Here is a 23826-nt window from a genome sequence, read left to right as displayed (position 1 = left end):
CTCTTAAGAAACGGGTCAGGAGGGTGGACAGAGCCCAAGGGGCGTTTGTGAGAGGTCTGTGCCTGGCCGGTGTGAGTTCACCTGTCTTGTTTGCCTCCCAGATGGTGTTTTATATTGAAGCCTGTGAGTCTGGGTCCATGATGAGACACCTGCCCCCCAACATCAATGGTAGGTGGTGGGAGCACCGGCCCCTGAGTGGGGCTGGGTGAGCACCTTGCTAAGTGGTGCAGTCAGACATTCTCCCGATTCTGCTAACGGGAAGAACCAAGTGTCTTACATAAACCAGGGCCTGGAGCAGCTGGTGCCCGGAAGTAGGGAGGTACCTGTGGGCAGCTCTGGGCTTCTCCTCCTGGGGGATTAGACGTCAGGGAATGAAGTGATGTGAGCTCTGGTGTGAGCTCCATGGTGCTCTGCTGGGTTCCAGTGAAGCTATTTAAGTCCCAAATCACAATCTTTGGACTTCAGGCCTTTGCAATGTGTTGCTTGTTGGCTCTCTGATCTAGGGCAGGTGACTTATCCTCTTAACCCTCAGTCATCCCCATCTGTAAAATGGGGATAAAGATAAAGTCTGTTGGGGGAGTTATGCTTTAAGCAATGACATTTGTCCAGCGCGGTTCTGAGCCCATGGGAGCGCAGTAGTAAATGGTGGCTATTTCATATGTTCAGTCAACCTAAGTGTTTCTTTAATAAATGTTGACTTTCTCTGGAAATGAAACTAGGCACCTACCCTTCAAGTTTCCAGAGCTATTAAAAGCTTTCAGCATTGTTCCAAAACAGCTGGATGTCCTAATAAGCATGCGTGCGTGCGTGCTCGTTGCTGCAGGACGTGTGTGTCAGCTGGCTTCTTTCTTCCACATTTAATTCTAGACGAGTTATTGTAACTGAGTCAACAGGGCTGGATACAGTGAGGTCTCCCTGCCCTCCCTGTGTTGATTACACTAGGAAAGGAGGAGAAACTCAAAGTCCAAGTGAACCTGCAGACGGCCAAGAAGAAAACATGACAGAAAGGTGTCTTTGATTCATTGTAGTTTATGCAACGACTGCCGCCAACCCCGAGGAGTCGTCCTACGCCTGTTACTATGACGAGGAGAGGTCCACGTACCTGGGGGACTGGTACAGCGTCAACTGGATGGAAGACTCGGACGAGGTGAGCCTTCGGGGGGCCGGCTGTCCAGCCGAGGCTTAGCTGTCAGCTGTGATCGTCGAAGGACTCGAATGTTTCCATTTCTGCAGGAGGATCTGAACAAAGAGAGCCTCCACAAGCAGTACCAGCTGGTAAAATCCCACACCAACACCAGCCACGTCATGCAGTATGGAAACAAGGTGAGCAGGGGCGCCTCGCACTCCTGAAGATTCCTCGAGTCCCAGGCCGACTTGCCTGGAACGCTGATCTGGTGAAGAGAAAAGGGATCCCTCCGGGCGAGGAGCGGCTGAGGCAGGGATGGCTCTGCCGCTCACGGCTGCTCCATCCTGGAGATTCTGCCCAGGTTTTGGAATCAGACTTCCTAGGGTCAAGCTCACAAAGTTCTGAGACTTTGGGCAACCTACTTGACTGCTCAGAATCTCTGTTTCCTCCTTGGTCAAAGCCCAAGCGCTCAGGGTAGTCGGGAGGATTAAAGACGGTGGTGCACCACCACCACTGCAGGGGGCCTGGCCCACAGGGAGAGGTTGCTGATAACTGAAAGCTGCTCCTGCGAGTTTCCTGGCTTTGCCCCATAGAGCCCCGCACCCTGGATCCTCTGGGGTCCAGCATCCCTGCAGTTACAGGGTGTTACCTTGACCCTTTGGCTATGAATTACAGACTTTTATCCCCTCCAGCTAGGTTCAGAAGGGACCTACGTGGTACACTAGGTCAGTCCATCAGGGCTGTCCAGGCATAGGTCACAGCAGGTGGCTGCTGAAGGCTTGGGCCTTAGGTGTCACCCCTGGGGCTCACCTTTGTGACATGCAGAGGAGGTGATTGGTGGTGCACGCCAGCTGCCAGTCGTCCGTATGACCAGACACCATCCACAGTGAGGTGGCCTGCCACCATCTGAGAGCTTGCCTGCTGAGGTCTGTTCCTTTGATGCAAGCATTGGCCTTCTAGAAGACTGGCGAGTCAGGCAGTCCAGCTGTCACCTGCAGCTCTTCACCGCCAGAGTGTGGACTGGAGGGCCTGTGAGCCAGCAGGGCATTCACAGGCCACGAGTGTGCTCGGGAGGCCAGGATGCTGTGGGCCTGGTCAGGCTTTTGAGAGCGGGTAGTGGAGGGACAGAGCAGAGAGAAGGCTGGGGAAGGTACCTCGGAGGAGGCAGGGTCAAAGGTGGCACTGCCCTGGCTTTGTGGGGGGAGCAGAGGGAGGGGGTACCCAACAACAGCTCTTCTGCCCTGGGCCTTCTGTTCTGCTTAAAATGTCCTCAGCATTAGCCATTTCCAGTCTTGGTTGAGGTGTGAAGGATCTTTTCTAAATGTTATGCTTCTAAATATACTTGTGGGTATTTTGTTTTAGAGCTATTTTTAGATCAGTGTTCCTGGTTTAGGAACATGATTGCTCATAGCATTTCTTTCCCGGTCATCGGGATCAGCCTGTAGTGACCCCTGTGGGCAAACAGAGCCAGGCAGCCAGTCCTGCTTGTGAAGCCCTGATGCCGAGTGTCCGCCCAGCCTCTCCGCAGCTTTAGGTCTGCCTGTCTCAGTGGACCCAGACCTCAGCTCTGACCTGGACAGATGCTCTGCACCTTCCTTTGCTAGTCAGTAGGGGCAGGCAGGTGAGCTTGGTGGGGTGAGCACAGCCCACAGTCACCACTGGCTGAAAGGACTCTGGTCCAAGCTCAGGGGAACTGAGGAGCGGTTCTGCTGCTAAGGATGCCCGGCATCTTGGAAGTTCATCACCGGTGGATTTCAGGTGCTCAGGAGTGGTGCCTCGCCTGTTGCTGAGGGCCAAGCACGTGCTTTCAGGCTGCGGCTGTGACCCTGCAGTGGTCTTGAAACCACATGGGGTGAACTATGAACTCCAAGAGCACATCTGCTCTTCCCGCTAAACCATCTCTCTCTCATTCTCTCTCTCTCCCTCCTCAGTCCATCTCTACCATGAAGTTGATACAGTTTCAGGGTCTGAAACACAAAGCTAGTTCTCCCATCTCCCTGCCCCCAGTCAAACACCTTGACCTCACTCCCAGCCCTGAGGTGCCTCTCACCATCATGAAAAGGAAACTGATGAACACCAACGATCTGCAGGAGTCCAGGCGTCTCGTCGAGGAGATAGACAGGCATCTGGAGGTAAGTGGCGGTCAGGCTCCGGCTCCCAGTCTCACGGGCAGCATGCTGGAGCCCTGTCTTTGCCTCCTGACCATTATTCCTCATTGGTTGAAGCCTGGTGACAGAGCTTTGGGGTCACTTCCTGCCACACGGAAGTATGTGGGGAAGGAAACCGGCCTTTGTACTCTCTGAAAAGTGGAAGTGAGTGAGCAGGGAAGTGGCCGGCTTCATTCTTCATTGGTAAATTGGCCTTGACCCCTTTGGAAGCAGGGAGCAAAGGAAGGAGGCCTGTCCCTCCCTGTCTCATGCCAAGAAGCCACGGCACGTGGGTGTTCCTTCTTTTACACCTAGTTGCTTGGAGGACATTTTTTTGTAAGATTTTTTTTTAATTGAGGTATAGTCAGTTTACAGTGTTGTATCAACTTAGAAGACATTTTTGTTTTGCTGCTTGGTGAGTTTTTTTTTTTTTAATCCAGTCCACAAAAAATTTCTGCTGCCTTAGGAAAGAAAGACAGTTACCGCCCCAAGTTCTTCCTAAAATGCTTGGGGAATCTTTTATGATGACTGGGTTGTTCTCTGCAGCTTAGCAGTTTCTTTGGAACTGGCCGAATTTCTTTTCAAATTCTAGCTGTGTGGGTAGAACCACCAAGCATGTACTCACAGGATGCTGGGCAGAGATCGAGTGTCCCTCCCAACAGAGCCAGCTTCTGTCCCCCTCATCAGCACAGCACCGGGACTGCTGTGCCTGGAGACAGCCTGACTTTTCTAGGAAAGAAAAAACGTCTGTGTGATCTGTTTTGAAGTCATACACCTAATAACCCTGATGGTACTCCATACGTGGTACATTAATCTTTTTTTGCCGTTGGTATCAGTGTAATACAGCAGTGCTCGTACGTTCTATTCTTGGACCTCTTGGCACTCTTAAAATGATTGATTCCAGAGAGTTTTTGTTTATGTGAGTTATATCAATATTTACTGCATCAAATGAACAGTGAGATTTTAAAAGTGCTAGAAATGATAATAAACCCATTTTATGTGAATGTACTTTTTATGAAAAATAACCATTTTCTGAAATAAAAGCACTTTGGGTGAGAAGAGTGGCATCACTTTGCATTTTTGCAAATCTCTCTTCTGCCCAGCGTAATAGGAGACAGCTGGATCCTTGTACCTGCATCTGCATTCACTCTCTTGGGCTCTGTTTTTCTGGCTGAAGTATATGAAGAAAATGCAGCCTTGCACAGAGACATAGTCAGGAAAGGAAGGACATCATGGAGCCCTTGAAAGATCTGAGAGGCCCCGCATTGAGGACCCCCACCGTCCTGGACCACGCGTTGAGAACCGCTGGTCTCACACACAGTGGGCAGGGAGGCTATGCTGCATTCAGACACGAGCGAAACAGACCCTGGCTGGGGAGCAGGAGGATTCGATTGTAGGTTTTGGTTGATGTGGTAGAATTTTCCTCCTTATGATGCTGGTTTTCATTATCTGGGAAGAAAATGATGCCCCCTTTTGTGTCCTTCTGTCTGAGCACTTGGTTTCTGGGAAGGGCAAAGGTGCCTGTGAACACACACCACTTACGAGACAATAGTCTACTTGTCTGCTTTGGGGCACAATTTCTACACCACCCCCTCTCCCTCAGACTGAGCCAACCTGCTCTTCAGGTACTGAGATTTAAATGTTTCCTTCATGCCAGAAGAGCCCTAAAAAGCAAGATACTTGTGAAGGTTTCCGGCTGTAGCAGAAGGCTTTTGTGCGCATCTGTTGGCATCTGTTTTAACCTCTCGGGTGGGGGCTGTGTGAAGAGAAGCTTCCACCTGTTCCGGGGTTCCAAGAGAGACTGTGATAAGGAAGATACATTTCAAAAAGATGTGTTTCTTTGCAGGCCAGGCACGTTATTGAGAAGTCAGTGCAAAAGATTGTCTCCTTGATCTCGGGGTCGGACGCCGAGGGGGACAGGCTCCTGTCCCAGAGAGCCCCGCTCACAGCGCATGACTGCTACCAGGCGGCCGTGTCACACTTCCGCACACACTGCTTCAACTGGCACTCTCCTACGGTAAGCACAGACCCCTGGGGCTGCCGGCCTCTGCACCCTGCCTTCCCTGGTCCAATGAACTTGGCCTTTCTCTGCATCTTTAACCCCAAATCAGAATCAGTATCATCCACTGGGAATCACAGGGGAATGCATTGCCTTGTGAAAGGTTACATCCAGGCTAATCCAGGCTAAGGAAATAACAGGCCAGTTCGTTGGCCTTCGGTGGGTATGTGAAAGGAGGAAGGTTGTCCTGATTCACTGACCTGAAGTCCAGTCACAGATACTCTTAACTGTCCCAGGGGACAGGAGAGCTTACCAGTCATAGGTGGTTCACCTCCCACTTCTACTGGACTTGAAGGGGAGTTCCTTCTCTTCACATTGTGGTGTCCCTGCCACACCGCCTCCCGCACCCCTACCCCTCACACCAGCCACACAGGTTTTCTCCCTTTTGGGTCTGTCCCTCCCAAAGGTTTATGATTGACGTCAGGCCCTGGCCTATGGAGAAGAAAGTCCCAAATTTCTGCAGATTGTAGAATGTCAGGGTTGGAAGTTACCTAAAAAGTCTTCATTCTGGTCAGTAGTATGTGATGCTGGTTTTTACAGATTGTGGAATGGCAGGGTTGGAAGGTACCTAAAAGCCTCCTTTCTGGTCAGTAGTGTGTGATGCTTGGATCCTTCTGGGGAAGGGGTTAGCAAACTGGCCCGCAGGCCAATTCCTGCCCACAGTTTTTTACAAATAAAGTTTTACTGAAACACAGTCATGTTGTCTCTGGCTGCTTTCATGCTGCAGCAGAGTTAACTATTTCCTACAGCCCCCCAAACCCAAAAGATTTACTCTCTGGTCCTTAAAAGAAAATGTTTGTCAAGTGCTGCTTTAGACCTCTGCTCTCCGATATGGTAGTCATCAGCCTCATGTGGCTACTTAAACTTGAATTTAAATTAATTAAAACAAAATGTAAAATTTTGTTCCTTAACCACAGTAGCCACATTTCAAGTATTCAGTAGCCACCTGTGGTTAGTGGCTCCTGAATTAAGAATGGAATGTTTTCATCGTTGCAGACAGTTGTCTCTGGGCTGTGATGTGCACACTAGGGTGACACCCAGATACTTCCAGGGATGGAGTGCTGGGCACTGGGAGGTAGCTCTCCATTATTAAGAAGCTCTCAATTTTATTTTTCACTTATTTAACAAAATATTCTTTAATAATTTAAAATTTCCTGTTTATTTAATTAATACTTTATCCTCTGGTGTTAAGTTTTTGCCCTCTGGAATCACAGAAAGTAAGTCTCTCCTTTCTTCCTCATGAGAGTTCTCAGATTCTTTTGAAGTGTTTTCAAGATAAACATCCCCAGTTATTTTGGTCTTGTCAGTTGCCATCTGGTTTCGCATTCACTTACCATCTGTCTCCCTCACCACTGTGTCCCAGAACCAAAAGCCAGGCTGCCAAGGGCGGTCTTTGCTGACAGAGAGGAGCCGGGCCTGGGGATTCTAAATCAGGAGTCCAGGCCCGAGGCTGAGAGTGCTGTAGGAAGCCTGCAACCTCCCTGCGCTGGTCCACTTTTCTTGGGAGATGGTCCAGAAATCTCACCAGATTATCCAGAGAGAGAGAGGGGATCCTGACCCAATAAAGGCTGAGAACCACTGGTCTAGATGCTCTCTGTCTGTGACCACAGAAGCAGGACAGTCCTAAGTTAGGAATTGATTGTGTGGTGAAATGATGGTGTTTGATCGCGTCTTTTTGGTTTGTTTTCCTCCAGTACGAGTATGCTTTGAGACATTTGTACGTGCTGGTCAACCTTTGCGAAAACCCTTATCCGATTGACAGGTGAGTCAGCACCTGGCGTTTGAAGGGCCGGTGTCCCTCTAAAAGCAGAAGGCCGCAGTTTTGCTTCTGCCGGCTGCTCCCTCCCACCGTGGCGGAGTCCCGAATAGATGCCCCCCCGGGGATCATCACCGGGTGGGTCTGTCACGTGTGACTCCCTGTTGCGTGTTGGGTTCTGTGTGTCTTCATTTCTTCAGAGTTGACAGCTTCGGGTTCATTCACTTCTTCTTCCCGTTTCTTACAGAATAAAATTGTCCATGAACAAGGTGTGCCTTGGTTACTACTGAAACACTGCGTACTTGGCGCTTTTCCAAATATGAACACTGTCCCTTAGAACGTGTACTAATCAGAGACTGAAGAGGTGGAGCCAGAGGGAAACTCACCTGGCCTGGTGCTGCGGGCCCTCCCGGGGCTGCGGTCAGACCACTCCAGGGCCACACTGCAGGCCTCTCCCCAGACGGCTTGCTCCCCTTTACCTATGTCCTCAGCTCCTACTGATCCTGTGTGATCCTCTGAAAAAAACCCACAGATCTGGGTGGCTAACGCTCTGTGTTGAGAAAGGCATATTGGCTTTTTCAGAGGGTTTTTAAGGAGCAAGAAGTTCACTGGAGCTTCTGTAGCCAGTAAGTCTTTGTTCTGAGGAATTTGAAGCCGGAACCTCTGAAGTCTTCACAATGATTTTATTGAAGAGGAATATAAACTTCAAATGGGAAACTATTTTTTAGAAAATAGTATAATTTTTGATTGCTTTTGTATTTTATTTTGCAATAATGGACAAGTCTAAAAAATAAAGATTTATAACTGAATATGAGTATTAATTTCAGGTCCCCGACTTTGTAGCTGATGCTCCTGGCCCCTCTGGTGGGGCCCACTCCTATCTGTCTGGCTTTTCCAGCCTCCCCGCCTTGATCTCCTCCTGCCACTGGCCCTGCTCCCTGGCCCTCCCTGGACTTGTCAGCCTCCTGTGCCTTTGCTGCTTGCCCTGGAGTGCCTTTCCCTCCATCTGACACATCTCAAGGTGTACCAGAAAGTGCCCTTTCTTCCGCAGCGTCTTCCTCTCCCACCCACCCCAACTCCCCTCTCCTCTGTCAGCACCTGCATCTTCTTTGGGTCTCCCACAGTACATGTCAGGTCTGCCCTTATACCCGGCATGGGTGGGAGCTTGTCTGAGCCCCTCTGAGGGCAAAGGCTGCCTGTCTTACCTTTGTTTTCCTTGGCCCTGTGCCCCACATGGGGAGGTGCTCCCCATGGGTTTGTGGAAGATGTTTAAAAGTAACACTAACTCTGGCTGTGCAGTGGAATATTATACAGTAATAAAAAGGATGAAACACTGATACAGCTACTGCATTCAGCCAAGGGAAAGGAGCCAGTCCCCAAAGACCACATTTTCTATGATTCCATTTGTATCTAATGTCCAGAATCAGCAAATGTATAGAAACAGGAAGTCAATGGGTAGTGCCAGGAATGGGGGAGAGAGGGAAGTGGGGAAACAGTGACTACTAATGGGGAGGAGGGTTCTTTTGGGGTGATGAAATGTTCTGAAACTGATTGTGATGATGGTTGTATGACTCTGAATGTACTGAAAACCATTGAATTGTATACATCAAATAGAATTATGTGGTTTGCTAATCATATTTCAATAATTTTTAAAAAACACAAGCCATATAGCTAGATGGCTGTTTAGATAGAGATAAAGCAAAGAGAAAAAAAGGAAGACTAACTAAACTGCGACCACCTGTCTTACTTAGCAATGACTGATGCCTTTACAATTTGGAGGTACCAACTGGAAGTTGAGATACTGGCAAATAGGATTATGTCTGTTACAAATTCAAGGGTGATACTTTGTTTCCAATAGGCCCATTTTTAATCAGATTATCCTTTCTCTGTGAGGTTGTCCTAATAGAGCCAATCCTGTGACCAGGATAAAGAACTCTTATGGTCCTACAGATTTGGCGGGGGGCTTTAAGATTTTAAGTAACAAGTACAAGAAGCATCCTGTGTGTGTGTGTTTATCACTAATGCTCAACAGCGGCAGTCCTGAGGGCCGGCTGATGTTCAAAGAAATACTAAAAAGTAGAATTTGTAAAAGGAGTCTCTTAAAAGTTCTCAAGATTCACATCGTAAAAACTCTGTTCTTCTATTTTCTAGAACTGTTAACTGCCCTTGTTACCCTGCTCCTCTCTTTTTATTTGTCCTCCCAGTGGAGCAAAAGTACACTTAACTGTTTAACAAGTACAGAAACTTGAATGTTCATGGTTCTAAAGGTTGAAAGCAGCTTGTTCATTTCTCAAATAAATGACAGAGTTTCAGAAGTCACACTGCCTTGACTTTTTTCCTCTTCATCTAGTTGATAGGCCTCCAGCAGAAATGACTTTCCATCCCTCATATTAAGCTATTTTCTATTAGATTTCTGACAAGGGTGACCTTTCTATGTGTGTCACACCTTGGACCAGCATTTTTTTTTCTAGTTCTGTCCAAAACGTACAAACATGTTTTTCTGGCACCAGAGGTACGCAGAACTAAACCTTCAAAGAAAACATGGCCAACCCCTTTCCTTCCCAGAAATCCCAAATGTCAGTTTATATTCATCAAGAATCCCCTTTCTACATATTTACACACATACATACAAATCACTTTTTTTACCTTTTCGTTATAAAATAAAAACATAGAGGACCATACAAAGCAAGTGTGATGAATTATACAGTCACTACCACCCAGGTCAAGAAATAGAATTTTACCAGCAGTGTTAGGCAAGATTCTCTAGAGAAACAGAGCCCAGAGGGTGTGTGTGTGTGTGTGTATAGAGAGAGCGAGCCCAGGGTGTGTGTGTGTGTCTCTGTGTGTGTATGTATATATACATAATATTTATCTGAATAAATATTATAATTATCTGAAGGAATTGGTTCACACAATTTTGGAGGTCTGGTAAGTCCAGAATTGTAGGCTGGAGACCAAGGGAGGAGTTGGAGAGTCCAAAGGCTGCCTGCTGGCAGAATCCTTTCTTGCTCAGGGGTGGTGAGTCTTTGTTCTCTTAAGGCCTTCAACTGATTGGTCAAGGCCCACCCACAGTATGGAGGGCAGTCTGCTTTGCTCAAAGTCTATACTCATTTAAATGTTAATGTCATCCAAAACAATCCTTCACAACAACATCCAGAAGATATACTTGACTAGATATCTGGGCACTGTGGCCCAGCCAAACTGACACATAAAATTAGCCATCATACCAGCCACACAAGAAGCCCCTGCTTGTGCTAGATATCTGGGCACTGTGGCCCAGCCAAACTGACACATAAAATTAGCCATCATACCAGCCACACAAGAAGCCCCTGCTTGTGCTCCATCTCAGTCACAGTACCTCCACCAAAAAAGTAACCACTCTGCTTGTGTTCTTTGTGGTTTTAGCACAAGTGTACATCCCTGGATACATTTAGTCTTGCACACACACACACAAAATGGTGTCTTTTCAATCTCCTTTATTCTGTAAGTTTCCTCCTCATCTTTTTTCCCCCCCTTTCCAATTTCTGCTGAAGAGCCCAGGCTGTTGCTCTGTGGAGCTTCTCAGTCTGGACTTTGCTGATCATGTACTCAAGCGGCCATTCACTATGTTTTTCTGGCACCCAGTTCTCTTATAGATCAGCAGCTAGATCCAGAGGATTTACACATGGCTAATGGGTTTCAAGCCATTGCACTTCTGTGTTGAAGCTCAAATGGTTCATTTTTGTCTGATGGAATCTTCCAGGTGGACTCCCAAGCCCTTTTGACATGACCTTAGGAAACTTCCATAGCTTCCTTCCTATCTGGTCTATCAAGATGTTTCACTCTACATTTCCTGTCCCAAAGCTGGGATCAAATTTCTCCAGGGAACTCTGGTTTCTTTTCATGAGAAATAGGATTTCAATACAGCAATCTAAGTGCTAAGAGAGCTCGTGGCTGCTGCCTCCTGTTTGGCCCTCCTCCAAGTCTGTTCTACGTGGTGGAGAATTTCCAGACTCCCTGTGCTGCCAGCCAGGACCACTCAGGGCCTGGCCCAGCTGCCCTTTGGCCTCACCTCCCACTATTCCTGGCCTCGGGCTTCATGGTCCAGCCATCTGGACTGACCACTGGCCCTACTTACAGCACACTCCTATTTCACTTTTCTTTGATTTTTTTCTCTTTCATCTTCCTTGTCAAAAACTGTCAAGAGTCAGAGAGTTTACCCCACCTGCATGTTAACAAGGTCACCTGCCACAGTTTCACGGGTGCTGGCAGGAGAGACGAGACTCCTGGGACGGAGATGAGCAACTTCATTTCTCCCGGTACCCAGTGAGTGCATGAGTTTCACGCTTTGACTCCCTGTGCCCGCTGAGTGCCCCGAGGGGGACGCAGGGGTGGGCCCTGCTGGATGCTGTGCACACAGTGGGGTCTGGGTCAGGCTGAGAAACCTCGAGCTTAGGAAGAAGAAGGCTGTGAGCAAACCTGTCCAGGTTTTCCCTGGGGGAGACACTATCTCCCAAGGTGAGAGCCATCATTTTAGTCTCTTAAGGAAAAATGCTGCGCTCTTTCCAGGAGGAAGAAACTGTCTTTATCCTCCAAGGCTGTTCAGATACTCTTCAGAAGACAGTGTGGATGGAATAAAAGCTGTCAATGACTCTTCACCAGACATGCAAGAGACCCATGGAGAATTCCAGAAAGCTTCTTTTCCTGGTCAGCTCCTTATCCTACGACACCCAGCTCTGCAGGGAGCCCTCTGCTTCGTCCAAGTGGGTTACATGCCCTCTACTCCCTCAGGCCCCCAGATGTTCTGCTCTGACTGCAGTCACCACACTGGTCACATTAAACTGAAAATCTGTGCCTGGCTCAGAGCCCCGGGGTCTGGGATCACCTGTACACCCTAGAGACCATCTGATGCCTTCATGTGGATTTGGAATAGGCGTCCCTTTCTCTGGGTGGACACAGCCCTGTACCAGGCTGCAGGCTTGACAAGTGGAGCCCAGACTGGATGTCAACCCCATTTGTCCCATCAGCCATGCAACCTGGGCAGTGAACAACCTCCCTGCCCTGATGTGCCAGACCTGAATTTCCCTTTTCCGAAAGAGCTGAAGCTTCGCCTGCCCACCCCCACCCAGGAGCTGCCGTGAGCCCTGAGACAAGCCTGGGAAATCAGGGCCTAAGCCTTCTTGCGTGAGGAAAGGGGAACCCGAGGCACCAAGATGTTGGGCATCTTGCTGAGGGTTTGCAGCTGGCCTGGAGCCCAGGCCCCTGACGGTGAACTGAAGTTCCTCCCACCCTCCTGCTGAGCAGGTTTTCTGACTTTGAAGCCAGACTTCGGAGTTCCCTTTTGGCTGAGGACTCCATCTGCATCTGCGTCAGTGGCAGCTGCAGAGAGATGATTCCTGGAGGGCATTCCTGGGAAACGGATGTCTTCCAGCAAATAGCGTGACAGCTGGGGAGGAGGGAGAGCTGCAGCTGTGAGTCAGCACTTTTCTCCCCAGAGCCCGGCTCCACGTGACCTTCCTGCGAAGGGAGGGCCTGGGTCCTACCCTGGCTGCTCCCCACTTCCCCCACCTCATATGATCCTGCTGAGCAATCTGTTTCCTGGAGTCTGAGTGCATACACAGCCACCGCATCTGCACACCCATGCCAGCTGCCAGGCCTTCCAGAAACAGCCTCGTGCCCAGTGGGGACGCCAGGCTGGTCTGCGAATGGGGAAAGGGGAGGTATCTCCACTGAACCGGGGGGACCCTCCCCTCCTCTCTCTGTCCCTCCTCCCTCTCAAGGCCTCTGCTCGTCTCTGCCCACCTCCCCCGCTGCCCGGCCCCGACCCCCAGCAGAAACTTGGTCATGACCTGGGTTCACTGGATACATTACTTTGAGGTGTGGTGAGGTCATCGTGGGCCAGGCATCTGCAGGGCTGGTTTGGGATTTCTCACGATGGACAGGACTTTGCACCCAGCTGTCACTGGTAGGCCGCGGGGATGGAGGAGCAGCAGGGCCTGCGCATGCCCCAGTCTCTCTTCAGAAGAGGGCTTCTCCCAGCATTGCTGGCCCCAGCCCCGGCCTCGGCAGGGGACCAGTCAGTCAGTCCAGAGGAGAGGGGACAGATGCCAGGGATGGGACAGGGTTGAGCCTCTGTCCTATGTCACAGTCTGTGGTCCTGTCACCCTTGGACACACACATACACAAACAAGCGCGCATGCATGCACACACCCCCATGCACTCACGCCCATGCACACACCCGCGTGCACAGTTATGTACTGACCCCTTGCTTGGGGCCTGTGGGGCTCTGGGTCAGGTCAGCTGCCTCACCTGAGTAGGCCTGCCAGGCAAGGCTTATCTGGCTTTGGTTTTCTACAAACGGGTCACTAGGGATGCTATGTGGGTAAAAAAGAGAGCCTGGAATTTGGGGGTAGGTCAGCCCTGAGTTCAGACTTCAAATCTCACTTTGGCCTCTAACCAGCTGTGTGACTGTGGGCAAGTCACTCCCAGTTATGGGCTGAATGGTGTCCCTAACCCCCAGTATCTCAGAATGTGACTATATTTGGAGACAGGGCCTTTAAGAGTTAAATAAGGTAAAATGAGGTCACATGGCTGGGTCCTAACCCCATGGCACCTGCCTCCTTATAAGAAGAGGAGGAAACAGGAGGGGTGCTCGGCGCCAGGGAAATGGCCGCCAGGACATGGCGGGAAGGCAGCCAGGAGACACCAGCTCTGATCTGGGACTTCCAGCCTCCAGACTGTGAGAAAATAAATTTCTGCTGTTTAAATTTAAATCGCCCAGTCTGTTTATGGTATTTTGTTAAGGCCTCCTGAGCAGAGTAATTCTCCCCCTTTCTTTGAGTCTCTACATTCTCATCCATAAATGTCTCCCTCAGGGGCTGGCGTGTGGATTAAATAAAGTCACTCAGGGGAGTTGCTAACCAGCGCCAGGCACCCCTGAGGGCTTGGCACATGGGAGACCCTGTTTCTGGACCCTGAATCAGGCCCCCAAACCTCCCTGGGGGCAGAGGTGTACGGATGACAGGGGTCCAGGTAGCCCCACCCCTCCTGCTCTCTGGCCTCTCTTTTTTTTCTTTTTTCCAATTTTCTCCTTTTTAAAAAAATTATTGAAGTATAATTGACCTATAACATTACATCAGTTTCAGGTGTGCAATATGATAACTCAATATTTGTATATATTGCAAAATGCTCACCACAATAAATCTAGTTAACACAGAGAATTTCTGTTTTCAGAGAGCTCCTTTCTGGGATGGGGTGCTCACAGCTAAATCAAAAACACCTCAGTGAGCATCAGTCAGATTCCTTTTTTTAAACCAGAAGAATGTCAGCTCAATGAACACCTCCAGGAGAAAAAGGGACACCAAAATCCCAGGACACTTCCTGTCCACGGAGGAAGGGCATGGTCTCCAGATGCTAAAGACTGTGTCACCCACCAGCCTCCACAAACAAGGTCCAGGAATGCCCTGAAAACCCTGCTTACTTACCAGTAAAATGGGTAAAGAGCATTTCTAGCCTCTCTTGCTTGGTGGACCAAAGCATTGACCCCAGGACAGTGAGCCTGGCACACACACACACTTGCACAAACACACACACACACGGTGGTGTTCTTACAGCGGTCGCCTGGTCCAGCTCACTGGCTGGCTCTGTCCCCTTGCTGGGAGCTGGACCCCCAGATACCCAATCCACCCCTTGAATTCCAACCCCACCCCAAGAGGGTGCTGGGGTAAACGGATCCCCCTCTGACCTTCCTGGCCAGCCTCAGACCCAGTGGGAGGCAGTGGGCACCCTGCCTTACAGGTGGGGGCACCAGGCTGCCTAGTCAGCTCAGCTCAGGGCTGCAGGAAGCACTGGAAGCTCAGGAAGGGGAATGTCTGCATCGAGGGGTGGAGGAGGAAAGGACAACCTGGGAGCATGGCTAGCTACCCTCAGCTTCTGTGTATACGCCTGTTTTCTCTTATCTGTGACACCGATCCCCAGCCTGGAAAGTCCTCCAGGGCTGGCTGGTTGGCTGCATCCTGGAGCAATCCCTGCATCTACACAGGGCTGGCTCTGAGCCAGAGTCCGATTGATGTTTGTTGACTGGCTGAATGAGCTGGTTGCTGCCCAGGAGGGTAATTCAAGCAAGTCCAGCAGATGAGCCCTGAGCGCACTGCTCACTGCTGTTCATATCGGGGCTAGATGCAAACTTTGTTTTGTTCTCTGCTGTTTCCCATGGCCTAGAAGAGTGTTGAACAGGCCCTCAGCAGACACAGATTTTTAATCAATGCTGAGGACATAGGCATGAATGGTCCAAATCTTGGGAGAAAGCAGAAGTATCAACAGACAAATGCAATTTGATGAGATCTCTTTTGGGAGAGAGAAGCCCAGGAGGCCGTGAGACGTGGACAAGGCCTATTTGGTCAGCCTAAGAATCAGAGAAGGCTTCCTAGAGGAGATGGGCTTTGAAGGATGAGTAGGAGTTTGACCAGGCATATGCTATATGGAATGCTCTTCCTAGAATATATAGAGGCAGGAATGATGGGAACCACAGATGTTGGGAAGGAAGATGACTAGGATGAGGGGGAGACAGGGGCCAGGGCCCTGAGGGCTGAGAGGATGCTGCAGATTCTGTCAAGAGATAGGGCCCTTAGTAGAAAGGAGGTGGTTTTCTGTACCCCACCTGGAAGAGGGTTAGGTGGTTAGCGGGCGGCCTGCCTGGCTGAGCACGCAGCCTTGAGAAAAGGAGATGCTGTTTCCAAAAGGGTTTTTATTAACCACTCCCCACAGTGCCTCCTGCCACAAGTGCTGCAGCCCTGGGGTGCACCTGCCAAGGAAAGGGCCTGGTCCATGTCCCCTGTGGCCAAGGCTGGGCTCATCTGTGTAGCCAAGAACTGTCCTCACCTGGAGGTCCCAGTGTACGTCTGGCTGCTCCTGGAGGGGACTGGGAGCTGTGGCAGGGGGACTTGGTGCTGGTAGCTGAAGGCAGGCTCCAGTGCAGGGTTGGGGGGCCTGTCTCCTCACACACCCTGAGATGCTCTTGAGATGCTGGGTGGGTCCAAAGCATCCCCACTCCATCCTGGGGGGAGTATGGGAGTAGCTGTGGCCAGGCCAGTGCTCCTGAGGGCAGTCCTGGGGAAAGGAAGCCCTCTGGGGGAAAAGGCCCAGGATCAGGGTGAGGGTGGCATGTGGGGACAGGGGCGAGGCTTGCGTTCTGTTTGCTGCAGTGGGCTGGAAAGTCCCTTCTTGCTTGGAGCCTCAGTTTCCCTTCATGCCTAATGAGGAACTTGGCCTCTCAGGGCTGTGACTCTCCTCCAGGACGCATGCTGGGGGCCACTGATCATGTTGTTTACATAATTGTCCTGCCACCACGTGCTCCGTGGGTTGCAAGCACGTGTGATGTGTGGGCATCCCTGTTGGAAGTGTGTATGTGTCTAGGTGGGGTCAGATGTGGGGCTCCTGCATGGATGAGTGGGTGCAGCTGAGCATGAGCAGGACTGTGAGGTTGTGAGCCCACCCCGCCCGCTTCTCCACCGGGGTGACCACTGCCATTGGAGGGGCCGCGGGGCCCCGGCCTCACAAAAAGTTGGGCTCCCGAACCACGAGGCAGGGCGGGCCCCCGCTGTCCCCGCCGCCGTCCAGGGGCCGGTACACGAAGTGGAAGTCGCGCTTGGGCTCGCTCCGCAGCAGGTAGCCCTTGATGCGGTGGGGCAGCGCCTCGTCGGCCAGCTGGAAGCAGCGCCCGTCGACCAGCACGAAGAGCCGGTAGTCCTGGGGCTGCACCACCTCGAACTTCTCCGCGCACTGAGCGCACAGCGCCTCGGCCAGCGTGTCCGCCCGCGACGCCAGCGTCCGCGACTGCTGCTCGGGCTCCAGGTACGATACGCAGATGAAGTCCTGCGGGGCGAGGCGGAGGAGGCGTGGGTCACCGGCGGGGCCAAGCATTGTTGTCTCCTCTACCCCAACGCTGGAAGCTTGCACAGGGGTGAGCAGCTGAGTGGCCTTGGGCAAATCCTTTGCCCTCTCTGGGACCCACGCTCCTCTCTATAGAGAGGGGATGGCAGGAGGGGTTGTGAGGCTGGCGGTCGGGGCACCCGCGGCTGACCCTGCTGTGCGACCTCGGGCAAAGCCCTTCCCTCTCTGAGCCTCACTATCAATGGGGCCAATCTTTTGGATGAGCCGGTGGGCTTTGAGTCTCAGCAATGAGTGAGCGCGCCCCCTGGCGGCCAGTCCATGGGCTCGCAGTCATCTATTTATCTGTCACTCTTCCTCCCTGAGTCCTGCATCCCGGGAGCAATGCCGGGCGCGCACGGCAGCATAAATAAAATCAGAGGTGCAGACCCCACCGCCACATACCATGGTTCAGCTGGAGCAGCTAAGGCAGGCAGAACAGTTCAGCCCCTAGGGCTGGAAGAGCTTGGGGGTAACTGGAGGGATGGTGTTCCAAGGAGGAGCAGGCAGGCAGGGAAGCTAGGGGAAAAGCCTTGGTAGAAGGCGCTGGGGAGCTGGGCCTGAAGGATGGAGCCTTTAGACAGTTGGAGAGGTTGCAGCTCATGAACTAGGTGCACAGGAGTGAGGTGATGCCTGCGAGGCTGGAGATGGAACACTCACAGCTTCCTCCACCGTCTCAGTCCCTGCCTAGACTTGAATCTGCTCCCACTCACTGTGTAACTTTGACCTCTCTGAGTCTCCATTTCTTCAACTGTAAACTGGGGATAACACTAGCCCTTACACCGTGGCTGGGCAGAAGTGGTGTGCACAGGGCTGCCCCCTTGTGGAAGAATGAAGACGGTTCAGCCATCTCATGATGAAGGAATGACACTTCAGAGTGGTGATAATCATAGCTACAGAGTGGTGAGAACCTATGAGGCGCCAGGCTCTGGGTCAAGATTCACTGGGATCACTCCTTTCTTCCGGGAGGAGGGGAAGCATCGCCCACTCCCTTGGGTCTTGGTGGCCGCGAGTGTTCTCCTTGTCCCCTATTGGGCCTCCCAAGTGCCCTTCACACCTACTGAGGACTGTCAGGCTCTGGGCTTTCACTCCCAAGGGAGGGATTTAGGGTGTGGGGTGCAGAGGAGGCGCTGGGAGGGGGCAGAGGGTGGTGCCCTCCCCAGACCCAGGGATAGTGCTGAGAAGGCTCCTCATCCCAAGCCTCCTCCTGAGCTTTGCCTCCCCAGTGGGAGGCAGTGACGCTCTGCCTGGTTCCAAACTGGGAACCCCCGGGATGGAAGCAAGAAGTAAGGAATGCTTGGATCAGGCTTGGACCAACAGTGCCCATATTCCAAGAGTCAGTGGAGGGACAGGTGTGCCAGGAGGCGGTGAGGAGCAGTAATGTGCTTTAGCTGGCTCTTACCAACTCATGCTGGCTCATATCAGCTTGAGAAAGCCAACTGTGTACATCTCTTGCCAACTCCAAGTTCAGTGATGCCAAGTTAGTAGTTTGAAGTTGGCCATGATGGGAGTATTTACACCATGGAAACTGACAGGAGCTAACATCAGAGCTTTTTTTTTTTTTCCTCCCCAGAGAACCAGTTAATAAACATTGTCAAGACACCATTGATTAGAGGTGGGGGAACATCAGCTTGGCAGCCCAGAATATGTACTGGGGAGACAGAGCACAAATGGTCCACAGTCTTCCTGTGCTAATAGAGAAACTGAGCCCCAGAGAGGGTTAGACACTGCTTGGGGTCACACAGCAAGCTAGTACAGAGCTGGGTTCATACCCTGAGCCTCTGGCCTCCCAGGCCTGGGCTCTGTCAGTTACAGAAGGGCAATCTGGAAAGCCAGGAGTGGGGTTCAGGTCCAGTGTACTCTGGGTGCCAGGGAAAGTTGAGTCTTCAGAGCTATTTACAGCTCTGGACTGCAGCCTGGTTCACTGTCCTAATTCCCTCCATGCTGCATACACCCCAGTCCTACTCTGTCCCAGGCCCTGGGCTTAGGGCCCTTGAGACATGCAAGCTGTGGGCTCTGCTCTCTCAGGGCGATAGCTTCATACGTAGATGGTTACAATACAGTGTGATATATGCTGTGATGGGTGAAGTACCTCCATGAAGCACAGAGGAAGGCACCTAACCCAGGCCATAGGGAATAGGGGGCAGACGGGGGATGTCAGGGAAGGCTTCTCAGAGGAGGAGCCATTGGAGAAACTGAGGATGGGTAGTGTCTGCCGGTGAAGAAGAAGAGATGGACCTGCATGGGCAGAGGCTAAGCACGAGGAAGTTGAGCCCAGTATGTTCAGGGAATTAGGGGTACTGATGTGATGCAGCCTCGAGGTGTGTGGGATAATGGAAGTAGGGGAGGAGGTAGGAGTCTGGCCACCAATGGCTGGAATATTTAGTCTGTATATAGGGAGGTGGGGGAGAATGGGTGGCTGGATTGGAGCGGGGCAGGCTAGGGGCAGGGGGACCCTTGGTAGCTGCTGCATTTGTCCAGGCACCAAAGGGCCTGGCTGTAGATTAGCTCAAGTGCTTCTCAGCTGGGACGACTTACCGTTCCCATCTCCAGCCCTCACAGCCTACCCAGACGTCATAGGTGCTAAGGAATCTTGGACAGTAGTCTCATTCCTCCTATCCCTGTCATGTCTGCCCAACTGAAACCCCGATGCCCGGTGATAATTTTCTTGTCTTCACCCCTTAACTTCCACCCCTAACCCGCGACCGGGCACTGGGCTGGACACACACTGGCAGGCGGGAGCTGTTGTCTCTGCCTCACAGCTCCCCTGGGGGCCAGTTGGCGTCTGGATCTTGAGCTGGCGGGCGGGAGGAAAGGAATAGGGGTAAGAGCCCGCCGGCCTCCTCCCACCCTCGGTCCCAGGCGTCACCTGCACGGAGGAGCGGGAGGCCCGGGCCTTGTTGAGTGTGCGCCGGCGCTCCCAGCGGTGGATGGAGTCCTGCACCTCCACACTCAGCTGCCGGGTCACCGTGATCTTGTCGTAGTTCTTAATGTGCTCCAGGGCTCCGTAGGTGGTGGTCAGATAGTAGGAACCTGGGGGGACAAGGGTGTGTAGGCAGAGCTAGAAATGTCTCCGCCCACCCCCAAAGAGAGGGAGCTAGTCCCTGCTAGGCCCGCCCCGCCCACCTCCCCAATCCCCTCCCACCCCCGCTGCCCGGAGGCACCTGCAGCGGGTCACTGTGAGCTTCAGCCCCGCGCCCACCGCAGCCTCACAAGCTTTCTTAAGTCCAGCCCGAAGCTGTATGGCCCTGCTCAAAGTTTGTCACTGGCTCCCATTGAGACGGAACGCTTGCTTGTTTTTAAAGTGATTTTTAAAATGATTTTGAGTTATAAAATGTAAAGATACAGAAGAAACCGATAACCATAGATGTCTTTAGGGTGTGGAAAGGGGTGCCTTGGAGACACAGGTGGGCGGGAGACTTCTCACTGTATATGTCATATAGATCCTATTGTAAAAACAACTTAAAAATATATGGAGAAAAATTTAATTATGATTATGCTATTACAGTTTTTAAAGATTTAAAGAAAGTAAAAAAATTTGAATTGTTCAATTTCTCCATTTCTTTTATCTTCTTAAGTTAATTCACATGTATTCTTAATACCTAATGTTTAGTAAAGTAACTTAAGCTTCAAGATATTTCAATTTATATGAAGTTTTAAGAGAAAAGGCAAGAGTTTGCACAGATGCTTACAAGTCTACTCTCCTTGGCTTGTTAGAGGCTTTAGTTAAAATTTTTGAGGACTAGCCTTGTTGAGCTCCCTCACTTTAGAGGCTGTGGGGTGACTTGGCCAGGGACTTGGAGCACTTCCCTGGGCCTCCCCACTCACCAGGCCTCTCCCCAGCTCTTTGGGGACCAGGGCAATGATTTTTGACATGAGGCCCATTCTGCTAGTGAGCTACCCAAATCCCATCTTCTCCTTCTTCCTAATTAACTGAACTCTACTTTTCTGAGGGGTAAAGTAACACTCAACTGAAAATTCTCACTTCCCAGACTCTCATGCAGCTCAGGGTAGAGAGCAGGAGACCCTGTTCTGGATGTTAGATGTAAGTGGAAGTCCCAGGGTGGGGCTTCCAGGAAAGCCTTTTGTAAGAGATAGACTCAGTTAGTGCATCCTTTCGGGTTTTGCTTGTCCCCCTTCCTCCTGCCTGGAACACAGAGGTGAGCCTGGAGGCACAGCAGCTGTTTTGTGAACAGAGGTGATGGGCACAAAGACAATGGTTCACATCCTAAAGAAAAATGGAAAGAGCTAGGTCTATGATTTCCTGATAACAAGGCTAAAAATTGCCATCATTATCAGCTGCTTACCCCAGGACTTCTTGATGCAAGAGAAAACCAGCCCCTCACTCTGATTTAAACCATGATTAATTACATGAGTTATTTGCAGCCCAAAGCATTCCTAACTGCTACAATGGATGAATCTGACTACATATTCCTACAAATTCCACAACCAACATGGGAAAAGTTCACACCCTGGCCAGGTGGGTGGGGGTATGATAAAGGGGTTTATGGCTACAGGATCACTCACCCTTTCACAGCAGTGTAGGAAGACATTTTTGAAATAGGTATGTCAAGGCCAATATGGAACTTGGTGTCTCTCATCAGAGAAGGGCCGGTAGACCACTCATGTGTCTCCTTTTCCAGCCCAGCTCGAAGCCCACGTGTGCCTGTGTGTGCTTCCCTGGTGCCTCCAGCCCTTGCTGGCCGAGAGTCCCTGTTCCCTACTAGGCATTCCTCCATGGTCCCCTTTCCCATTGTGATCATGCCCACTGGCTGGTAAGGGAGGAGCTGAGTGCAGTGCACAGACTGGGAATGTTCAGTCTTGGAGTCAGAGCACAGACTCTGGGTCTCCACCTTCAGCAGACAGCCCTGCGCTCTCGGGTGAGTTAGTGTCCTCCTTGCTTCCATTTCCTCATCTGCAAATCCCATAATGTGAAAAGTAAATGCAGTGAATACACCTAAAGTGCAGTGCTCAGTAACATGTGAGTAATGCATGGTGGTCAGGATACCTAAGGGAGGTGTTCTGGAGGCTTCTCACTCCCTTGGGCAAAGGGGAGGAACGCCAAGCCCTGCCAGATCCCTCCTGCCTGCTCAAGCCCTGCTTCTTCACAGCCTGCAGGCCCTCCCAGCAGACTTTCCTTCGACTTGGGGCCATGTAATTCCTGCCATGACCACAAGGTGGCAGGCGACTCCTCCCATTGTGAGTTTTGGAGCCCGAGTTCTCTTTGGGTAGAGTGTGCTGTCCACTGATGGGAAAAACTCATCACCTCTACGAGATATTCTTAGTCCAGCATGGCCAGCTGTCAGCCAGTGCGCAGAGGGGACATGGGTAAAGGAATCCATGAGGGTGCTTCTGGGACAGGTTCGGATTTTGAGCTGGCTCCAGCCAGGTGCCCAGCAGCTGCCAGGCTCTCCCATCTGCCCCATAATTGCCCAGGGGGGTGGAAGCGGAGAGAGGCTAGGCAAGGGCCAGGGTCCCATCAGCCCAGTGTCAGGCCCTCTCTACTTCTGACAGGAAGTCCCTGATCTCTCACTCCCCAAAAACCTGCTGCTAAAGAAGTGGGACCCAGTCACTCGTCTTTGCCAAATGGCAGCACGTGGAACCAGCTGAAAAACGTGAAGGTCTCAAGCGCAACTTCCCGCTGAACGCAGACCTGCTTGTTCACGTGGACTGTGAAACACAAGAGGGCAGAGGCCTGCTCCGTCTCTCATCCTGCCCCCAGCGGCCTCTGCAGACGGCTAGAGCACCCAGATGGTCAAAAAAACCCCAATCCAGCCCAATGCCTTCCCTTTTCCAAGCCAGGGAGGGTAAGTAACTCACCCAAGGTCTCCAGACAATCAGAGGCAGAAATCCAGCCTCCAGACCGCTCTTTTTCCTACACCCTGCGTTAGTTCTCCTCTTAGGATGGAGCAACTGAAGTTCTCAAGAGTGGGGGCTCCCCGAGGGCCCGCCCCTATCCCGGGCATCTCTGACTCTGCAGAGCGCCGAGGGCAAGGACTGGCCACAGGGGCGCTGCCGCTCCATCCCGTGCCCCTCCAGGCAAGCCCCTCTCTTCACTGTGCCTCAGAGGCTTAGGTGACAGAGCACCCTGTGCACCACCACCCAGTGAAGACAGGAGGCCGAAGCTGGGGAAATTCAGGAACTGCCCCCTCTCCTGCCCCCTGCGCTCTGTCCCCCTACTCTTGGGCCCAGATACTTCTAGCTGGAGATCTCCCAACTGGTAGACTTGGGTGGAAGCCACTGTCCATGCTGGAGACCCCCAAGTCATCTTACTCCCAGAGTCCAACACCTGTGAGGTTGGGCTGTCCTGGATGCTGCTACCTCTCACCCTGGCTATTGGGGTAGAAACAGAGAGAGGGGAAAGGAGGCACCCACACCACCCAGCCTGCCTCCTAGCGTGTGTAGTTTGGCAGAAAGTTTATCCTCTGGCCCTCAGAGCTGCCGCCAGCAGGGTCTGATGCTGCTGGGAGGGGCGATGTGCGAGGCTCTGCCCTGAGTCTTTACTTCCAGCAAACATCCTATTAGATTCCTTAGAAATCTCCCCAGAGGGCCAGAATCTCCCACTACTTAAGTCTTTTCAAAGAGGCAGGCTGCAGGGTATTTAGTCAGCTTTGGGTCAGAAACTGTGAACTGCTTAAGATCCTTATGTAGTTTTATTTGTACTTGGCTTGTCTCAAAACTGTTTAAGGTATGTCTATACATAAAATAGACAGGCAACGAAAACATTGTATAGCACAGGGAACTATATTTAATATCCTGTAATAACCTATAAAGGAAAAGAACCTGAAAAAAATATATAACTGAATCACTTAGCTGTATATCTGAAACTAAC

The 23826-nt window shown here is 51.4% G+C and overlaps 2 protein-coding genes across 3 annotated transcripts in view; one reads left to right on the top strand and one right to left on the bottom strand.

The window, feature by feature from the left end:
* Positions 1-7897, top strand: part of LGMN (legumain) — a 29935-nt gene extending 22038 nt beyond the window's left edge. The window contains exons 8-14 of the mRNA XM_010988055.3: positions 102-168; positions 1029-1147; positions 1234-1323; positions 3058-3258; positions 5120-5290; positions 7027-7094; positions 7336-7897. Coding sequence (XP_010986357.1) covers positions 102-168; positions 1029-1147; positions 1234-1323; positions 3058-3258; positions 5120-5290; positions 7027-7094; positions 7336-7378 — 759 coding nt within the window. The 3' untranslated portion in view covers positions 7379-7897. The remainder of the gene's footprint in view (positions 1-101; positions 169-1028; positions 1148-1233; positions 1324-3057; positions 3259-5119; positions 5291-7026; positions 7095-7335) is intronic.
* A 7901-nt stretch (positions 7898-15798) lies between these two features.
* The window catches only part of RIN3 (Ras and Rab interactor 3), a 104216-nt gene continuing 96188 nt past the window's right edge, over positions 15799-23826 (bottom strand). For both annotated transcript variants that reach the window (XM_031454222.2, XM_064486211.1), the window contains exons 9-10: positions 19864-20027; positions 15799-16940 (exon numbers count right to left, since the gene is read on the bottom strand). In XM_031454222.2, the coding sequence (XP_031310082.1) occupies positions 16620-16940; positions 19864-20027 (485 nt within the window). In that variant the 3' untranslated portion in view covers positions 15799-16619. The remainder of the gene's footprint in view (positions 16941-19863; positions 20028-23826) is intronic.

This window comes from Camelus dromedarius, chromosome 5 (assembly GCF_036321535.1).
Source record: "Camelus dromedarius isolate mCamDro1 chromosome 5, mCamDro1.pat, whole genome shotgun sequence".
NCBI classification, from domain to species: domain Eukaryota; kingdom Metazoa; phylum Chordata; class Mammalia; order Artiodactyla; family Camelidae; genus Camelus; species Camelus dromedarius.
The sequence above is the reverse complement of the archived record's forward strand: the minus strand, read 5'-3'. Positions and strand labels throughout refer to the sequence as shown.